This window comes from Stigmatopora nigra, chromosome 1, assembly GCF_051989575.1.
Source record: "Stigmatopora nigra isolate UIUO_SnigA chromosome 1, RoL_Snig_1.1, whole genome shotgun sequence".
Taxonomy (NCBI): Eukaryota; Metazoa; Chordata; class Actinopteri; order Syngnathiformes; family Syngnathidae; genus Stigmatopora; species Stigmatopora nigra.
This window is the reverse complement of record NC_135508.1, coordinates 24,975,641-24,990,292: the sequence shown is the minus strand read 5'-3', so window position 1 is coordinate 24,990,292 and position 14,652 is coordinate 24,975,641. Positions and strand designations below refer to the sequence as shown.

General features: G+C 38.7%; 2 protein-coding genes across 2 annotated transcripts in view; both read left to right on the top strand.

Moving 5' to 3' along the window:
• LOC144200438 (acid-sensing ion channel 1-like) overlaps nucleotides 1-3,473 on the top strand; it is a 33,484-nt gene extending 30,011 nt beyond the window's left edge. Inside the window, exon 10 of the mRNA XM_077722602.1 lies at nucleotides 462-3,473. Coding sequence (XP_077578728.1) covers nucleotides 462-578 — 117 coding nt within the window. The 3' untranslated portion in view covers nucleotides 579-3,473. The remainder of the gene's footprint in view (nucleotides 1-461) is intronic.
• A 2,012-nt stretch (nucleotides 3,474-5,485) lies between these two features.
• On the top strand, nucleotides 5,486-14,208 carry LOC144200447 (glycerol-3-phosphate dehydrogenase [NAD(+)], cytoplasmic). The gene is made up of 8 exons (XM_077722614.1): nucleotides 5,486-5,704; nucleotides 10,083-10,260; nucleotides 10,494-10,634; nucleotides 10,759-10,897; nucleotides 11,504-11,616; nucleotides 12,569-12,805; nucleotides 12,883-12,989; nucleotides 13,384-14,208. The coding sequence occupies exons 1-8, from the start codon at nucleotides 5,661-5,663 to the stop codon at nucleotides 13,478-13,480; spliced, it is 1,056 nt and encodes a 351-aa protein (XP_077578740.1). The 5' UTR covers nucleotides 5,486-5,660; the 3' UTR covers nucleotides 13,481-14,208.
• Nucleotides 14,209-14,652: the final 444 nt, after the last annotated feature.

Genomic DNA, 14,652 nt, shown 5'->3' with positions numbered 1-14,652 from the left:
GGTGTCTCTTTTTAAATGCCATTTGAAAAGATGTGTGTGTGCGTGTGAATGTGCGTGTGAATGTGCGTGTGCATGCATGCACGTGTGTGGGTGCTCGGACGTTTGGTCGCCGGTCTTTTGGTCACCGTTTTTTTGGTCACCGTTTTTTTTGTCACCGATCTTTTGGTCCCTTTTGGCCGCCGGTCAAATGGTGAAAGAGAGTTTACTGTTGAAGCCAGCTCTCAAAATTATATTCATGAGTGAAAGTTTAATATCTAAGAGAGAGAGTTTAATATCCAGGAGAGAGAGTTTAATATCCAAGTATTTAATATCTAATTACATTTGACCGGCGACCAAAAGACCAGCGACCAAACGTCCGGTCACGGCGTGTGTGTGTGTGTGTATAGACTTTTTATTCTCTCTCAAATTTAATCTAATCCCGTTTTCTTTCATCACCTGCCATGCTACTTCTATCTTCTCAGGTCATAAAGTACAAACTCTGTCGCTGCTCTGATAAAAAGCACAAACACAACAACAGCGATCAGGGTACTGTGCTAAGCCTTGACGATGTCAAGTGTCCTGTCAGTAACTTTCATTAGGAGTCCTGCATTTCAAAGATTTTCAATGGACTTTGTATAGTTTTGAGAAACAAGGCAAAGTTTGTCAACTGTGACTGCGGAAACGAAGAAAATGACATCTAGGACAGGATTGCAGTGACTTTTCAAGAGTTGGATGCCAATGTCTCATTTTTTTTGACACACACAGCAGCACTAACTGTTTTACTAGGAGCAGTGGACTTGGGTGCAAGTAGAACTTCAGAGGCGCACAAATTAAACACCTACATTTCTTCTCATCTGTGCATTACTGTCATCAACTGTGCTTCTGTCTGGAGCAGAAGTGTGTTGGTAACAAAAAAAATATTAAAGGAATCTTTTTAAAGATAAAAATCTATCAAAAATCTATATTTTGCAGAGGCAAAAGTTAGTCATTAAAATTCCAATCCAAATGTGTCAAGTTTGAGGCACAAATGCCACTATGTAAGGGTAGTCTGGAGCCCTGGTAGACATTAACAAAATGATGTCAACGTGTTTGGTTTATTCACATGAAGTAATTTTGTTTTTTGGTTTATGTAAAATAATATGGATAATTTCTAGGGAATTTTTACTTGACTAGTGTATTCCATATCCCAATTTTATTTTCATGCCATCGCAGTCTCCTAATTTTACATTAAAACATTGTAGATGTCTACCTCATTGTATTGAATGCAAGTGCAAGGGACTGAAATAAGTAACAAAGACACAATCTCAAAAACTGTAGGGTATTTGTGCCAAAAAAGAAAAAAAAAGATTAAGAGACAACAAGATTAAGTCCTAGTATTATCAGGTAATAAAGACAGTTTGAGACTAGAATAAAGTTGTTGCATTACTCCAAAGAAAAAAGTCTTACGATTAGTATGAGATGTAGTACGGGTAATGTAGCTAAATTAACGACTATGTAATTTATGAAGCTCTTCAATGCCTCCATTAAAATTAACAATATTCAGAGATCTGGTCTGAGATTTGGTATGTTTTATACAGTGGTACCTCGAGATACGAGGTTAATTCGTTCTGGGACTGAGCTCGTATACTTTCATACCTCAAACGAAAGTTTCCCATTGAAATGAAATATTGCGAAAATTAAGCATTAAATGTCCTCACAATAGGATAATGCACGACCACTTGCCAACAAATAGCATATATAACTCTCGAATAAGCAATCGCCTCTCCATTCGCAATGACTTAGGGGGCAGGGGGAGATTAAAAAAAACGCAACGCTCCGCCCAGTGCTCGCAGAGACATTACGTGAGGGAGTTGCGACCAGAGAGACATTACACGAGTTAGTTGTGGGGAGAGAGAGTGCCCAGGATGTTCTTATGAGCAGCCTCTCACGTCCGCTGTCTGCTCCTATATCAAAATCGTTCTCGTATCTCAAGATAAATATTTGCCCGAAATTGTACTCGTATCTCAAATTTCTCGTATGTCGGACCACTCGTATGTTGACGTACCACTGTATAGTACAATGAGATTTACAGTTTCACCAAAAAGTGCACACATTAGTCATAAAAAGATTTACATACAGTAATACCTTGACATACGAGTGTGCCAAGATATGAGATATTTCAGATACGAGAAAAATTCTGAGCAAATTTATACTTCAAGATAGGAGACAAATTTGAGATACGACCATACAAGATGGTTCCTGATGAGGCCATCCGTGTGACTATGGGAGAGGCTGCTTATGAGAACAGCACTGCTTTGCCTTTCTCGCATAAAGTTATCTGTGAGCATTGGGCATACAGGTTGCAGCAGAATCCACATGGACTTGAAAGAAAAGCAAACGTCTGAAAAAGACACCACCCCTTCAAGGTGAGTCGTGGCTGGTTCGATAATTTAAAAAAAACGAACTGTGATACACTCGGTTTTGAGGCATGGAGAAGCAGAAAGATTCGACTCGAAAGCTGCTGGGGAATACATCAATATCTTAGCCTCGGTTAACGCAGATTTAAATTTACGTAAGATTCAAACTTATTTTTAAATGTGTGTACAGTAATCTAAGTTCATTTAAGTTAAATTTAAAGTTTATGGTATGTTACGAGTGCGTTGCCGTCCGCCAAGTCTTTCTACTGTCCTTTCTCTCGTCCGCATATTCCACAGTAGGTCGCACCCATCTGTCTGTAGTGAGTAATTAAATATTTTCTTATTGAAAATCTTAACCACTATATAGGTATTTGTTACTTTGCGAGTAGGTGGAACAAATAAGTTTTTCCATTGGAAAAATAACCTGTTTTTGGTGTTTTTTCAGAGGATGGGAAAAATAATTTGTATTTAGTTATTTTGTATGGGAAAAAATGATTTGAGATACGAGTAAATTGACATACGAGCTTGGTCCCGTAAGATCGTATCTCAAGGTATTACTGTACAATAAAAATGAAGCGAGGTAAAGAAAAAAAGTGGCTGGAGTGGTTAGCAGCAAACAAGAGCATTCACCCCCAGAACTTTCAGTTTAAAATTGGATGACTATTGGGCATCAATGGCAGGAAATGAGTTAGTCACAAGAACCTGGCCTGGTCTTCAATTTATGTCCTTAAAAACTTTGACTTGGAGGCGATTAGCTTTTGTGAACGGATCTGTTGATAATAACGACAACAAATTGTTGAAAACTATGTCCCCATCTAGGGCTCAGGTCGCATGTAGCACTGCATAGCAGTCAGGAATATGATCTACCAATGCAGATGAGGTTGTATACTGATAGCCTGTTCACCATTGTGCAATGCTAAGGCCAAAGGCTGCTGCTGGTATCGGATGAGTTCATGTTGTTTCTAGCAGTCCCTGTTTAGTAGTTTGAATCTTGCAACATTCGGTCATATATTATTGAGAATCTAAATTACTTGCAGTATTTCACGTTGATCTGAATGCTAAACTACAATAATTAAACCACATGGCATGAAAAAAAAATGCATACCAACTGCATAACAGCATTGTTTAAGGATTGTCTAAATTATATACAACCGTGATAAATTAGCTATGAATTTGTCTTCTATACGATGGCTTCAGTAAACAATCAGGATTTTAGGCTTTACATTTTAGTTTTGTGGCAATTGGTCAGATCTTATATTGTAAACTACACAGCTTGATTGCGCTGTGCTTTGTATTTTGCGTGGTCGATTTAACAGCCCCCCCCCCCCCCACACACACACACACACACACACACACACAAAACGTTTCATCTCCGAATATTTAATCACACGTTTTGTGGGTTTTCTTTCACTATCAATAGTGTACATAACTCATGGCATTTGGAGATGCATGCTTTAATTAGATAAGTTGAGTTATTTATTTTACTGCTTTAATTTTTTCTACGATTGTCTGATGATATAAACAAATATAGAATTTAATATTTTCATTAAAGTTCAAGAATTAATGTTACCTTTTATTTATTCTAAACTTTTCTGAGTCATAATTTGTGATGAAGATTGTTGCACTTCATAGTTTTCTTCCTTTCTTTCCTTCACTGAGCAATCCTCTGTTCACAGAGAGAATATTTTTCTTCCTAACTAATAGAAGTCCCTCTGTACAAGTACTCGCATTAACTCAGAACCTCCAGGCAGTTGCTGACCTTAAATACTGTCTCAATGTGAATGACTGCATGACAAATGAAATATTTACAAATGTGCATATCAGAAATATTCAATTTTTTTTTGCTTACTCATTTGTATTTCATGTTGAGTTTTAAGCTAAAATGTCCTTCTTAAACTAAGATGATTTATTTTTAAACCTCAGACTAACAAACTGCTGAATCTGTACTCAATAGTTCCTTCACGAGTCTCTATTCTCTTGTTCAAGTCTTACGCAAGGTCCTCTTTCATTGTCTTGTCCTCAGACATTTGAGAGGTATGTCTTGTGACTTTTAATATGCCAATTTGTAATTATACATTAGTGAAATTAAACAAGAGACAAATGTAAAACATCAGGTTTTCTACAGTTAATGTGGCCTCTAACTGCTCAACACAATTGAAGAAAGGTCATTGTATTGGAATTGTAGTACAAAAAGAAATAAGCCGATATTTAATATAAAAAAAAAAAGATTTCTTGTGATTTGTCAAATTTACAATAATGTCTTTTTTTGTTTTCACTTTTAATAGATCCGACACTCAATTTAACAGATCAAAGATATTTTCCTTTTGTACATTACTGTTTATGCATCAGTTTTATTTTTTTTTTTTATTCTGAAGGAGTTAATCAGCAGAACAAGTACTTTGGTTTAAGAATGTGCTCAATTTACTCTTTGGATCATGTGTACATAGAAAATAAGATTTAAAAAAACATGTAACAAAAAACTTGATTTAGGTAGGCATAGACCAATTAACGCCTTCTGAACAGATTCTAAGATGCATTAGCAGCCTCTCTCTCTCTTTCTGAACCGCTTTGTCCTCATTGGATTGCAGGGGGTGCTGGAGCCAATCCCAGCTGTCTCTGGGCCGATCGCAGGGCACAAGGCTATGAACAATCATGCACACTCACACCCATATCTAGATGCAATTTAGAGTGTCCAATAAGCCTACCACGCATGTTTTTGGAATGTGGGAGGAAACTGGAGTACCCGGGGGAAAGCCATGCAGGCCCGGAGAGAACATGCAAACTCCACTCAGGTGGGCCGACCTGGATTTGAACCCAGAACCCCATAACTGTGAGGTCGACGTGCGAACCACTCGCCCCACCTGGCCAACCTAATTGTAAATGTATATATTTGAAAATAATTACATGTATTAACTTCTATTGCAGAAAACAAAATTGATTTTAATGTAAAACCGGGTAATTCTAGAAGGGACGGTATACTTTTTTTTAACGAGAATGGACAGACACAAGTGAGGTGAAGCGTGAGAGAGACATTTGCCCCCGTTACTTTGAGCCCACTATCCTCATGTCAGCTCATTGAATGAGTAATCGAAAGCCGGCTTGGAGTCGACGTGGACGACTGCAATGGGCGGGCCGGAGTCTCCCTTCTTGCGGGCCAATAACAACGACGGATGGGCTATACGGCTAGTAGCCTCGGCGTCGACATTGGCACATTTGGCAGGCAGCTGCTTTTGATTGCATAACCTCGCGAGGAGTTCAGCCGCTCATCGATTTTGCCTTTTCACAATGGCTGCCGCGAAGAAAGTCTGCATAATCGGCTCTGGAAATTGGCAAGTAGTCGCACCGATGCTCACGTGTATCCAATGCAAAGACCAGCGAGAGAAAGGGCGAACTTTAAGAGCGCGGACAGCTCTTCTGTGGTCCCCGTTGCTACGGTTGCTAGCCTAATTAGCACCAGCACGCACCGGTCGCCAGTGCCTACAGCTAGCTAGTCAGGTGCTTCTTTTCTGACCGCTCGCTTTCTGGGCTCTGTCTTGTTTTACCTGAAGCGTATAGAATAGCAACGGGCAAGGCATGTCGTTCTGTTTGTGGCAAAATACCGTAGAGAATGTACTTATGAAAGGCTCGCTTTTGGTATAGGACTAGTGTCTGTCTTGAAAAAGATTGGTGACGTCACATGCCGTCGGACAACTGTTGCCCCAAAAAATAAGTGCATTACAAACGGAAATGAGATTAAAAAAATAAATCCCCAAATAAATATGGAATTAAATAAAAATAAAATAGATAAAAGTAAATAAGGAAAATAACTAAAGTATAAAAATAAGTTTAAAAATTCAAAATGCAAAAATATGTAAATTTAATTTACTATGTGAGCATGGGAGTCTTTAGAATCTTCGCTTCACTGTTCCAAGATCAAGAGTGCGATCCCCAGTGTGTTTCAACTGTGTGGAGTTTGCATGTTTTCCCTCTGCCTGTGTGGGGTTTCTCCTGTTTTCTTCCAACTCAAAAAAAAAAGAACACACGGATTTGGCTGGTTGACCACTTGAATACCATAAATAAACCTAGTGTCAAGGTAAAAAATGTACATACACTTGTGAAAAACAACCTCATGGCTCTTTTGAGTTTCAAGTTATTTCTACATCTCTGAATTTTCTCTGAAAGTGATTGGAACATACTTCTTTGTCACAAAAAAACATTCCTGAAGTTTGGTTATTTTATGACTTTATGGGTGAACAGAAAAAATATCAAATCTGCTGGGTCAAAAATATACATACAGCAGCGCTAATATTTGGTAACATGTCCTCTGGCAACCTTCTGAATCTTTGACCACTCCCATACCTGTCAACCTCTGCCGATAACTGCCCTTATAAATGATTATGATTCCCCTACCAAAAAAAAAAAAAAAAAAAAAACGTACAAAAACCGTAGGACGCATGTTTACTCGCGGTAACTCGTTTCTTACTAGGTGGCTCCTCCATGCTTGCTTCCACATTTACTCTATGAATATCTACGCATGCGCATGTCCTACTTTATCGATATTGCTGTACGCACCGCTAAAAAATACATACGATTGAGGATAATTTTTGCAAATAATTTATGCTTGATAATTTATACCGTGACAATAATAACGATCGATGACGGTAGCGTCGTTGGCTACCAGCCTACGAGACTATCTGGGTTTTAGCCAAAACGGTCTTGTTGAGATCGGTTTTCATAAATATTGGCGATTTAAAAAAAAAAAAATCCCGTACAAAAGTCGGTGTACGGCGTACATGATTTGAAATGGTAAAAAAAACGTATAAAATACGTTTAAAATATACAAGTTGACAGGTATGCACTCCTCTTGACAGAATTGTTGCAGTTCAGTTAAATTTGATTACTTTCTGACATGCACTTATTTCTTCAGCATTGTCCACAAGTTCTCAATGGGGTTTAAGTCAGGACTTTGGAAAGGCCATTCGAAAACCTTAATTCTAGCCTGATTTCGCCATTCCATTATCACTTTTGATGTGTGTTTGGGGTCATTGTCCTGTTGGAACACCCAACTGCGCCCAAGACTCAATCTTTGGGCTGATGACTTTTGGTTATCTTGAAGAATTTGAAGGTAATCCTCTTTCATTATCCCATTTACTCTCTGTAAAGCACCAGTTCTATTGGCAGCAAAATAGCCCCACAGCATAATACTACCACCACCGTACTTGACAGTGGGCGTGGTGTTCTTGGGGTTAAAGGCCTCCCTTTTTTCCTCCAAACATATTGCTGAGCATTGTGGCCAAACAGCTCGTTTTTTGTTTCGTCTGACCACAGAACTTTCCTCCAAGTCTTATCTTTGTCCATGTGATCAGCAGCAAACTTCAGTCGAGCCTTAAGCTGCCGCTTTTGGATCAAAGGCTTCCTTCTTGCACGGCAGCCTCTCAGTCCATGGAGATGCAAAACATGCTTGACTGTGGACACTGACACCTGTGTTCCAGCAGCTTATAATTCTTGCCAGATCTGCTTTTTGGTGATTCTTGGTTGAATCTTTGCTCTCCTGACCATTTTTCTCTTAGCAGCAGGTGATACCTTGCATTTTCTCCCTGATCGTGGCAGTGATAAAACAGTTCCATGCACTTTATATGTAGAAAAATGGTTGCTCCTGGGACCTGCAGCTGCTTTGAAATGGCTCCAAGTGACTTTCCTGACTTGTTCAAATCAATGATTTGCTTTTTCAGATCTATGCTGAGCTCCTTTGACTTTCCCATTGTAGCATTTGTGGGCGTTTGCATCCAATGAGCCCTATTTGAATGGCCTCATAAGTCACCAGGTCTAGTCACTCATTATCACTCACAAGAAGTTAAGAGGCCATGCTATGAACCTAATTTCCCTGACACAACTTTCTAAGTGACCAAAATTGCTAATTTGTGTTCCTGTATGTATATTCTTGACCCAGTAGATTTGATCACCTTTTCTGTTAATACATAATAAAGTCATAACATATCCAAACTTCATGAATGTCTTTTTTTCTGACAAAGTATCTTTTCTAATTACTATCAGAGAAAAATCTGAGTTGTAGAAATAACTGGAAACTCAAGAGACATGGCTTTTTCTTCTTCACAAGTATGTAAACTTTTGACCACAAATGTACCTCCTTCGTCGCTTTCTGGCCCATATTAATCACTTACTTAATAATTTAAACAACACTTATATTGTGATTCACCCAATATCTCTGATCACACCAAGACCACAAGTCCCTGAATTTGTCTCTGAGCGGAGTCCCTGACTCAACTTTACTTTTAGCGTGACCACTCCAGCAATTGTTGGCCTGTTGGATTGGTTTTGGCACCAAAGTTTGTCGGGTCTGGTAAACAGCTTCAGGAGCAGGCACAGAAAGAGTGAGACCAATTTGAAGGAAATACGTTTATTACCAGACTGCAGGATGGGGAGAGCTTGAACAGCTGTGGACACACTGTGCCACATTGACTAAAAAATTGACAGATGGGCTGGGTGAGCGCAAGATACGATATATATAAAAAACTGCATCCGTTAACAGTACATATGAAACATAAACGGAAAAAAAGGACTGAAGTATTAACATACTCATCACTTATCATTAAAAAAAGTGTAAAGTACAAAGTAAAGTAAAATGGGATGTATTAAGAAATATTAAAATGTAATTTTAAAAAAGATAGAAGGGCTGTAAAACACAAAAAACAAATAAGACTGAACAGAGCTACTGCCACTGGGTTCCGCTTGACGGTGCCATCTTGGGCAAAAAAAAGAACATTTTGGACAACGTCAGCGGGACGGATTAAAAGGCCGTAGTTTGCCCAAGTCTGTTATAAAGACTTTGGACTGACACGTTTAGACATCTTCAGGGCAAAGTCTCTATGACAATGATGCAGGGCAACGTCTCTATGACATTGATGCACGGCAAGGTCTCTATGACAACGATGTTTTTATTACTTACAAAAATGGGTGCAATACGAACAAGCAATTCCAAAGCAACTTTGTCAGCTTATCTTACAACTACTTTTTTAATCAAATTACTTGTTTTGATCAATTAGTCTTTGTAGCTCTAATTGCAATATTTTTTATTGATTTACTTTACTGAAATAAACTCAAGTTTTTGGACAAAGCATTTTTTACTAGATCCTGATTCCAAAAGCCATCAATGCCCAAAGCAGGCCAGTGCAATGAAGGGCTGACCGTCATTTCCAAGCTGCGCGGTGACATTCATAACAAGATGGAGAGCCTGCGTTTAATATGTTTAAAAGATAAACAGTTAGCAGGAGATAGTGTGACCGAGTCGATAATCTGCAAAGACAGTGACTTTAGAGCAAAGAAAGAATCGGAAAAGACACTATCTGAACCCTTCGAAAAGAGTCGTGGCTCGTTTGATAATTTTGAAAAACGAACTGGGGAATACACTGTTGCGAGACACGGGGAAGCAGGAAGTACCGACTCAAAAGTCGCGGTGGAATACATTAACACGTTTGCCTCGGTTATTGCACAATAAAGTTACACCCATTTAAGTGTGTATCGAAATCAAGTTCATTTAAGTTAAATTCAATGTTTGTTTTTATTACAAGCACATTGCTCCCCCAACCCCTCTCACTCTCCTCTCTTCTTTCAACAATCAATGAGTGTCTTCCATCCGACACCAAATTTTATGTTGAACAACATATTTAGGCCAAGTCAAAAACTAACTGTAACTTGTAAACAATACAGGGGCTCTGCCATTGCCAAGATAGTGGGTGCCAATGCTGCTCAGAATTCCAAATTTGACAGCATGGTAAAAATGTGGGTGTTTGAGGAGATGGTGAGCGGGCGCAAACTGACTGAAATTATCAACTCTGACCATGAGAATGTCAAGTATCTTCCTGGGCATAAGCTACCTGCAAATGTGGTATGTATGAATGTTGCTTTCTCATTGTTTCCCAAACATTTGCAGCATATTGCTTTGCCCTTTTTACTATTCCGTCATTGGTTGGTGGATTGTGCTTTTTTTATGTTGTTCATTTTTTTCCCAGGCTTTCTTTGTCTGTTCACCCTCATATATTGTAGGAAATTATATCAAAGGTACAGTAATTTCATCATAGTGTATAATTTATACCTCATTTGATTCTGTCGTTCTCGCAGCTGGCAGTTCCAGACTTGGTCGAGGCATCTTGTGATGCAGACATTCTGGTGTTTGTCATCCCGCACCAATTTATTGGGAAAGCCTGTGACGCCATGAAGGGCAGGATAAAGACTGACGCACTTGGCATTTCTCTAATAAAGGTTAGATTTTGCAGTAAATGAACATTATACTCTTAAGAGCCATAAAGTATTACATCCACTGCGATACTTTTTTGCACTGTGAATACGTAAAACAATTATGCGTTGTGACTTTTCTTTTTCCTAGGGTGTGGATGAGGGGCCCAATGGACTAAAACTAATTTCTGATGTGATCCAAGAGAAGCTCGGCATTGCAATGAGTGTTCTGATGGGGGCCAACATTGCCAACGAAGTAGCAGACGAAAAGTTTTGCGAGACCACCATCGGTAAATCTTACTTTGTTTTTGTCTCACCCAACTTATATTTTGCCAATGTCCAGCCAGTACAGACATGACAAACTGCAAAATGCACCACAGGTTTGTCCCTCAGTCCACCTTATGTAAACTGAGTGCAAATTTATAAACTGTTAGTATACTGTTATTGAATTGAATCATGTTTTTGCACGCCTACTAGTAATGTACAATTATTTTTACCTCCGTTTTTAATGCTTTTTAAATAGCATTTGTGTTCTGAATGATTGGCCTTTTTAGAGTGGAAAAAAATCGGGCAACAGCCTGAAGCTGCAATTTAAGAGCAGCTATTCAACCGGTATCATTCAGAAAGACAAATCAGAAAGCTGTTTTCATTTCAATCCAAGTAACATGAAGAAAATGTTATTGTCAGGTTATATATTTAGCGCTTTGCTATTGTTTGGCATGTGGTTTATTCTTTCTTGTTAAATAGCAGCTGTTTTGTTTTGCATTGCATCTGCGCAGTTCTTGACAGCCAACATAATGCAGTATTTAAAACCGAGCCATAGTTGAGGGGGAGCAAAGAATAAAGAAAAGTCTGCCATATTTTTCAGAAATTGTGTATTTATTTTCATTTTTCAGGATGCAAAAATGAAAAACACGGAGCTCTTTTAAAGGAACTCATGCAGACCAGCAACTTCCGTGTGACTGTGGTGCAGGAGCATGATGTAGTGGAAATCTGTGGAGCTTTGAAAGTGAGTTTTTTTTTTTCTTTGCAATGCAAGCTCACATAAAAAAACAATTTGGACCCAGTTCTCCCATTTTGAGGCCGACACGCTTAGCACTCACCCACTGGGCCGCCCTACGATTTATTTTAATGTGCTCTAATCAATTTGTGTTTTAAAAGAGAATAAAATTAAAGAAACATGAAATGAGAAAAACAGCTGTAGTATTTACAAAATTTAAGAAGCAAAGACCCACAATTGGCTGAAATTGGCACACCTTTACAAATGAAACATTCTACTCTGGTGATTATCAAATATTTTACACTTGCCACTTCAGAGAACACTTGGCTCCTATCAGTGGGTAGATGAGCGCCACCACAAGGGCCGTTATTAAATTGCTGGCTGCCATTGACAACAATAGGCATCTGATAGGTTCATTAATAATTATACTTTAATATAATTATAAAACCCTCCAGGCTGATTTCTGATTCAATTATTGACATTTAATTAAATAAGCACTTGGTGAGTAGAAACTTATAAGTGAGGATACATTCAGACTTTGCCTCCATCTTAGAATTATCATCCCGAACAGTAATTTCTCGTAATTTTAAAGCCATAAATCAAAACAATTACAAGGTTACTAATTAATCCAACTGCGCAAGCAAGAACAAACAATCCTTCATTCGACATAACAATTCCATAAAGAAGCGAGAAAGGACGTCACGATGTAGGAACACTATGCGAGTGTTCCTGGAGGTGATTGATAGCCATCCGCTGGTAGCCATCCGCTTGTTCTCTCAAGGGTAACGGGGGTCTCTTGAGCCTATCGCAGCAGACAAAGCGGATTAGGCAGGAAACACTGAACTGGTGCCCAGCCTAGTAATGTGGACTGAACTGGTATAATATAGGCAGAAACCTAGATGCAATGTCTTTCTTAGATATTACAGTGAAATTTCATGCAATAATCTCCCCAATTTTATAGAACATTGTTGCAGTCGGAGCAGGTTTTTGTGATGGTCTGGGTTTTGGAGACAACACAAAGGCAGCGGTGATCCGGTTAGGCCTAATGGAGATGATTGCTTTTGCCCGCATTTTCTGCACCGCCGGGTCTGTGTCCTCTGCAACCTTTCTTGAAAGCTGTGGTGTTGCTGATCTCATCACAACCTGCTATGGTGGTCGCAATCGTAAGGTAGCCGAAGCCTTTGCAAAGACAGGGAAGGTGAGTGGGAGGAATACGTGCTTGACATACTTCAAACTTTGGCAACATTTCACCATTGTGTTTTGCCCCTTGGTCAGTCCATTGAGACGCTGGAGAAGGAGATGCTGAATGGTCAGAAGCTCCAAGGACCCGCAACTGCAGCAGAGGTCTATCTCATCCTCAAGCACAAAAACTTGGTTGACAAGTAAGCCTAAGAACAAATTGGAGGACATTTTGGCTTCAACATTTTCAACTAATCCTTCTTTCTCTGGTTTTCCGGTACATCAGTAATAGAAACTACTTGAACTAAACTATCAATGGCTAAAAATATTTTTATTTTTAAAAAAATATTTGGCACAATCACAGTAAAAGGGTTGCAAATCAGTACTAATGCTAGTTAGTTCCGAATAACTCGTCTTAAAAATTTAAAGCATTTTTTTCCATTTTTGATTGTGCAAATTTATTTCCCCAAAAAGTTTTAGTATTTGTATTACTTAAAATCAAAGTTCAGAATGTAAAATGTCCTTCAATTATGGAATAACTCAAAAAATAAAATTGTTCAACAAAGTACACTTACTGCAAAATGTTCCTTTTACCAGGTTCCCCCTCTTCAATGCTGTCTATCAGATATGCTACCAAGGCCATCCAGTCACAGAGTTCATCAGCTGCTTGCAAAACCATCCCGAGCACATGTAAAATGCTAACAGACTCAACAAGTGCCTTCTACATGGAGATCGTTACGCATCTTGTTATTCATCCATAATCTTAGGCGAAGTGACACGCCCATGCTGTCAAGAAAATCTTAAGCCTTGGCACCTACTCCATGGAGATTCTGCATATCACTTGTGTTGAAGTCAACCATTTTGTCCTTAACCACCCTGTCCTTAAAGTGTTTTTATTTTATGAATCATGTTGACGCTGGAAATGTTTTATTGATTCTTTGTACCATCAACAGTAATGGGTACCTAATCAATATTTACCTTTGGGGGGGTTACTTGCACCAAACTAATTACTATCCACTATCCAGTCAAAATGAATTGGACATCTATTGCTGTCAATTACACCTAATAAGGTACCATTGTAAAACTTTTCTGAGGTATAGACTGGTTTCACAAAGTAATCATTCTGATGGCACAAATAATGCTGTCCATACCTGAAAGTCATTTTATCAATATGTAACCCTGCTTAATTTCTTGCGTTTAGTGTTCGCAAATCATTTCATGTCTTTGTATTACTGGTACCTATGCACAGCAACTGTTTTTAAACAAGTGCCTTATAATGTATGAATTCTAAAGTGTTGCCCAGTGCATCTATTTGTACAAAGCAGTGTTCCTAAAATGTCCATCCATTTGTTAACAGTACTAACAGCTTGCAATTTTTTTTAAATGACACGTAATGTGTGTGAATAAACTGCCATGTAGACATTGGTGGAATATTTCATATCATACAGCACTAAAAAATATATGTTCAAACAGGATCAAGATGAAGCTATCTAATGCAGAGGTCGGGAGCCTTTTTGACTGAGACTGCAATAAACAATTCATTTTTTCAAACATTTTTCCTTGAGAGCCATACTCATAATTTAAATAGTAAAAATAACTGAAAATGTGAGCATTAATTAGTAATTTCACCACCTTTAAAGTAAAAAAAGTCTGAATTCTTTTGTAAACATTATTTCACCGTTGCTAATCAATGAGTATCAATGAGAGGATGCATGTAGAAGAGTCTAATGAAAAATTAGGATTTTAAAAAGGCGCTAAAGATAGTTTCGGCGCCACAGTGCCTGCGTGACGCTCCCATTGGTGCCCACGGGGCTTGGGTCTCTCACCAGCGGTTCGCGGAGAGCCACACACCTGTCAAAAGAGCCA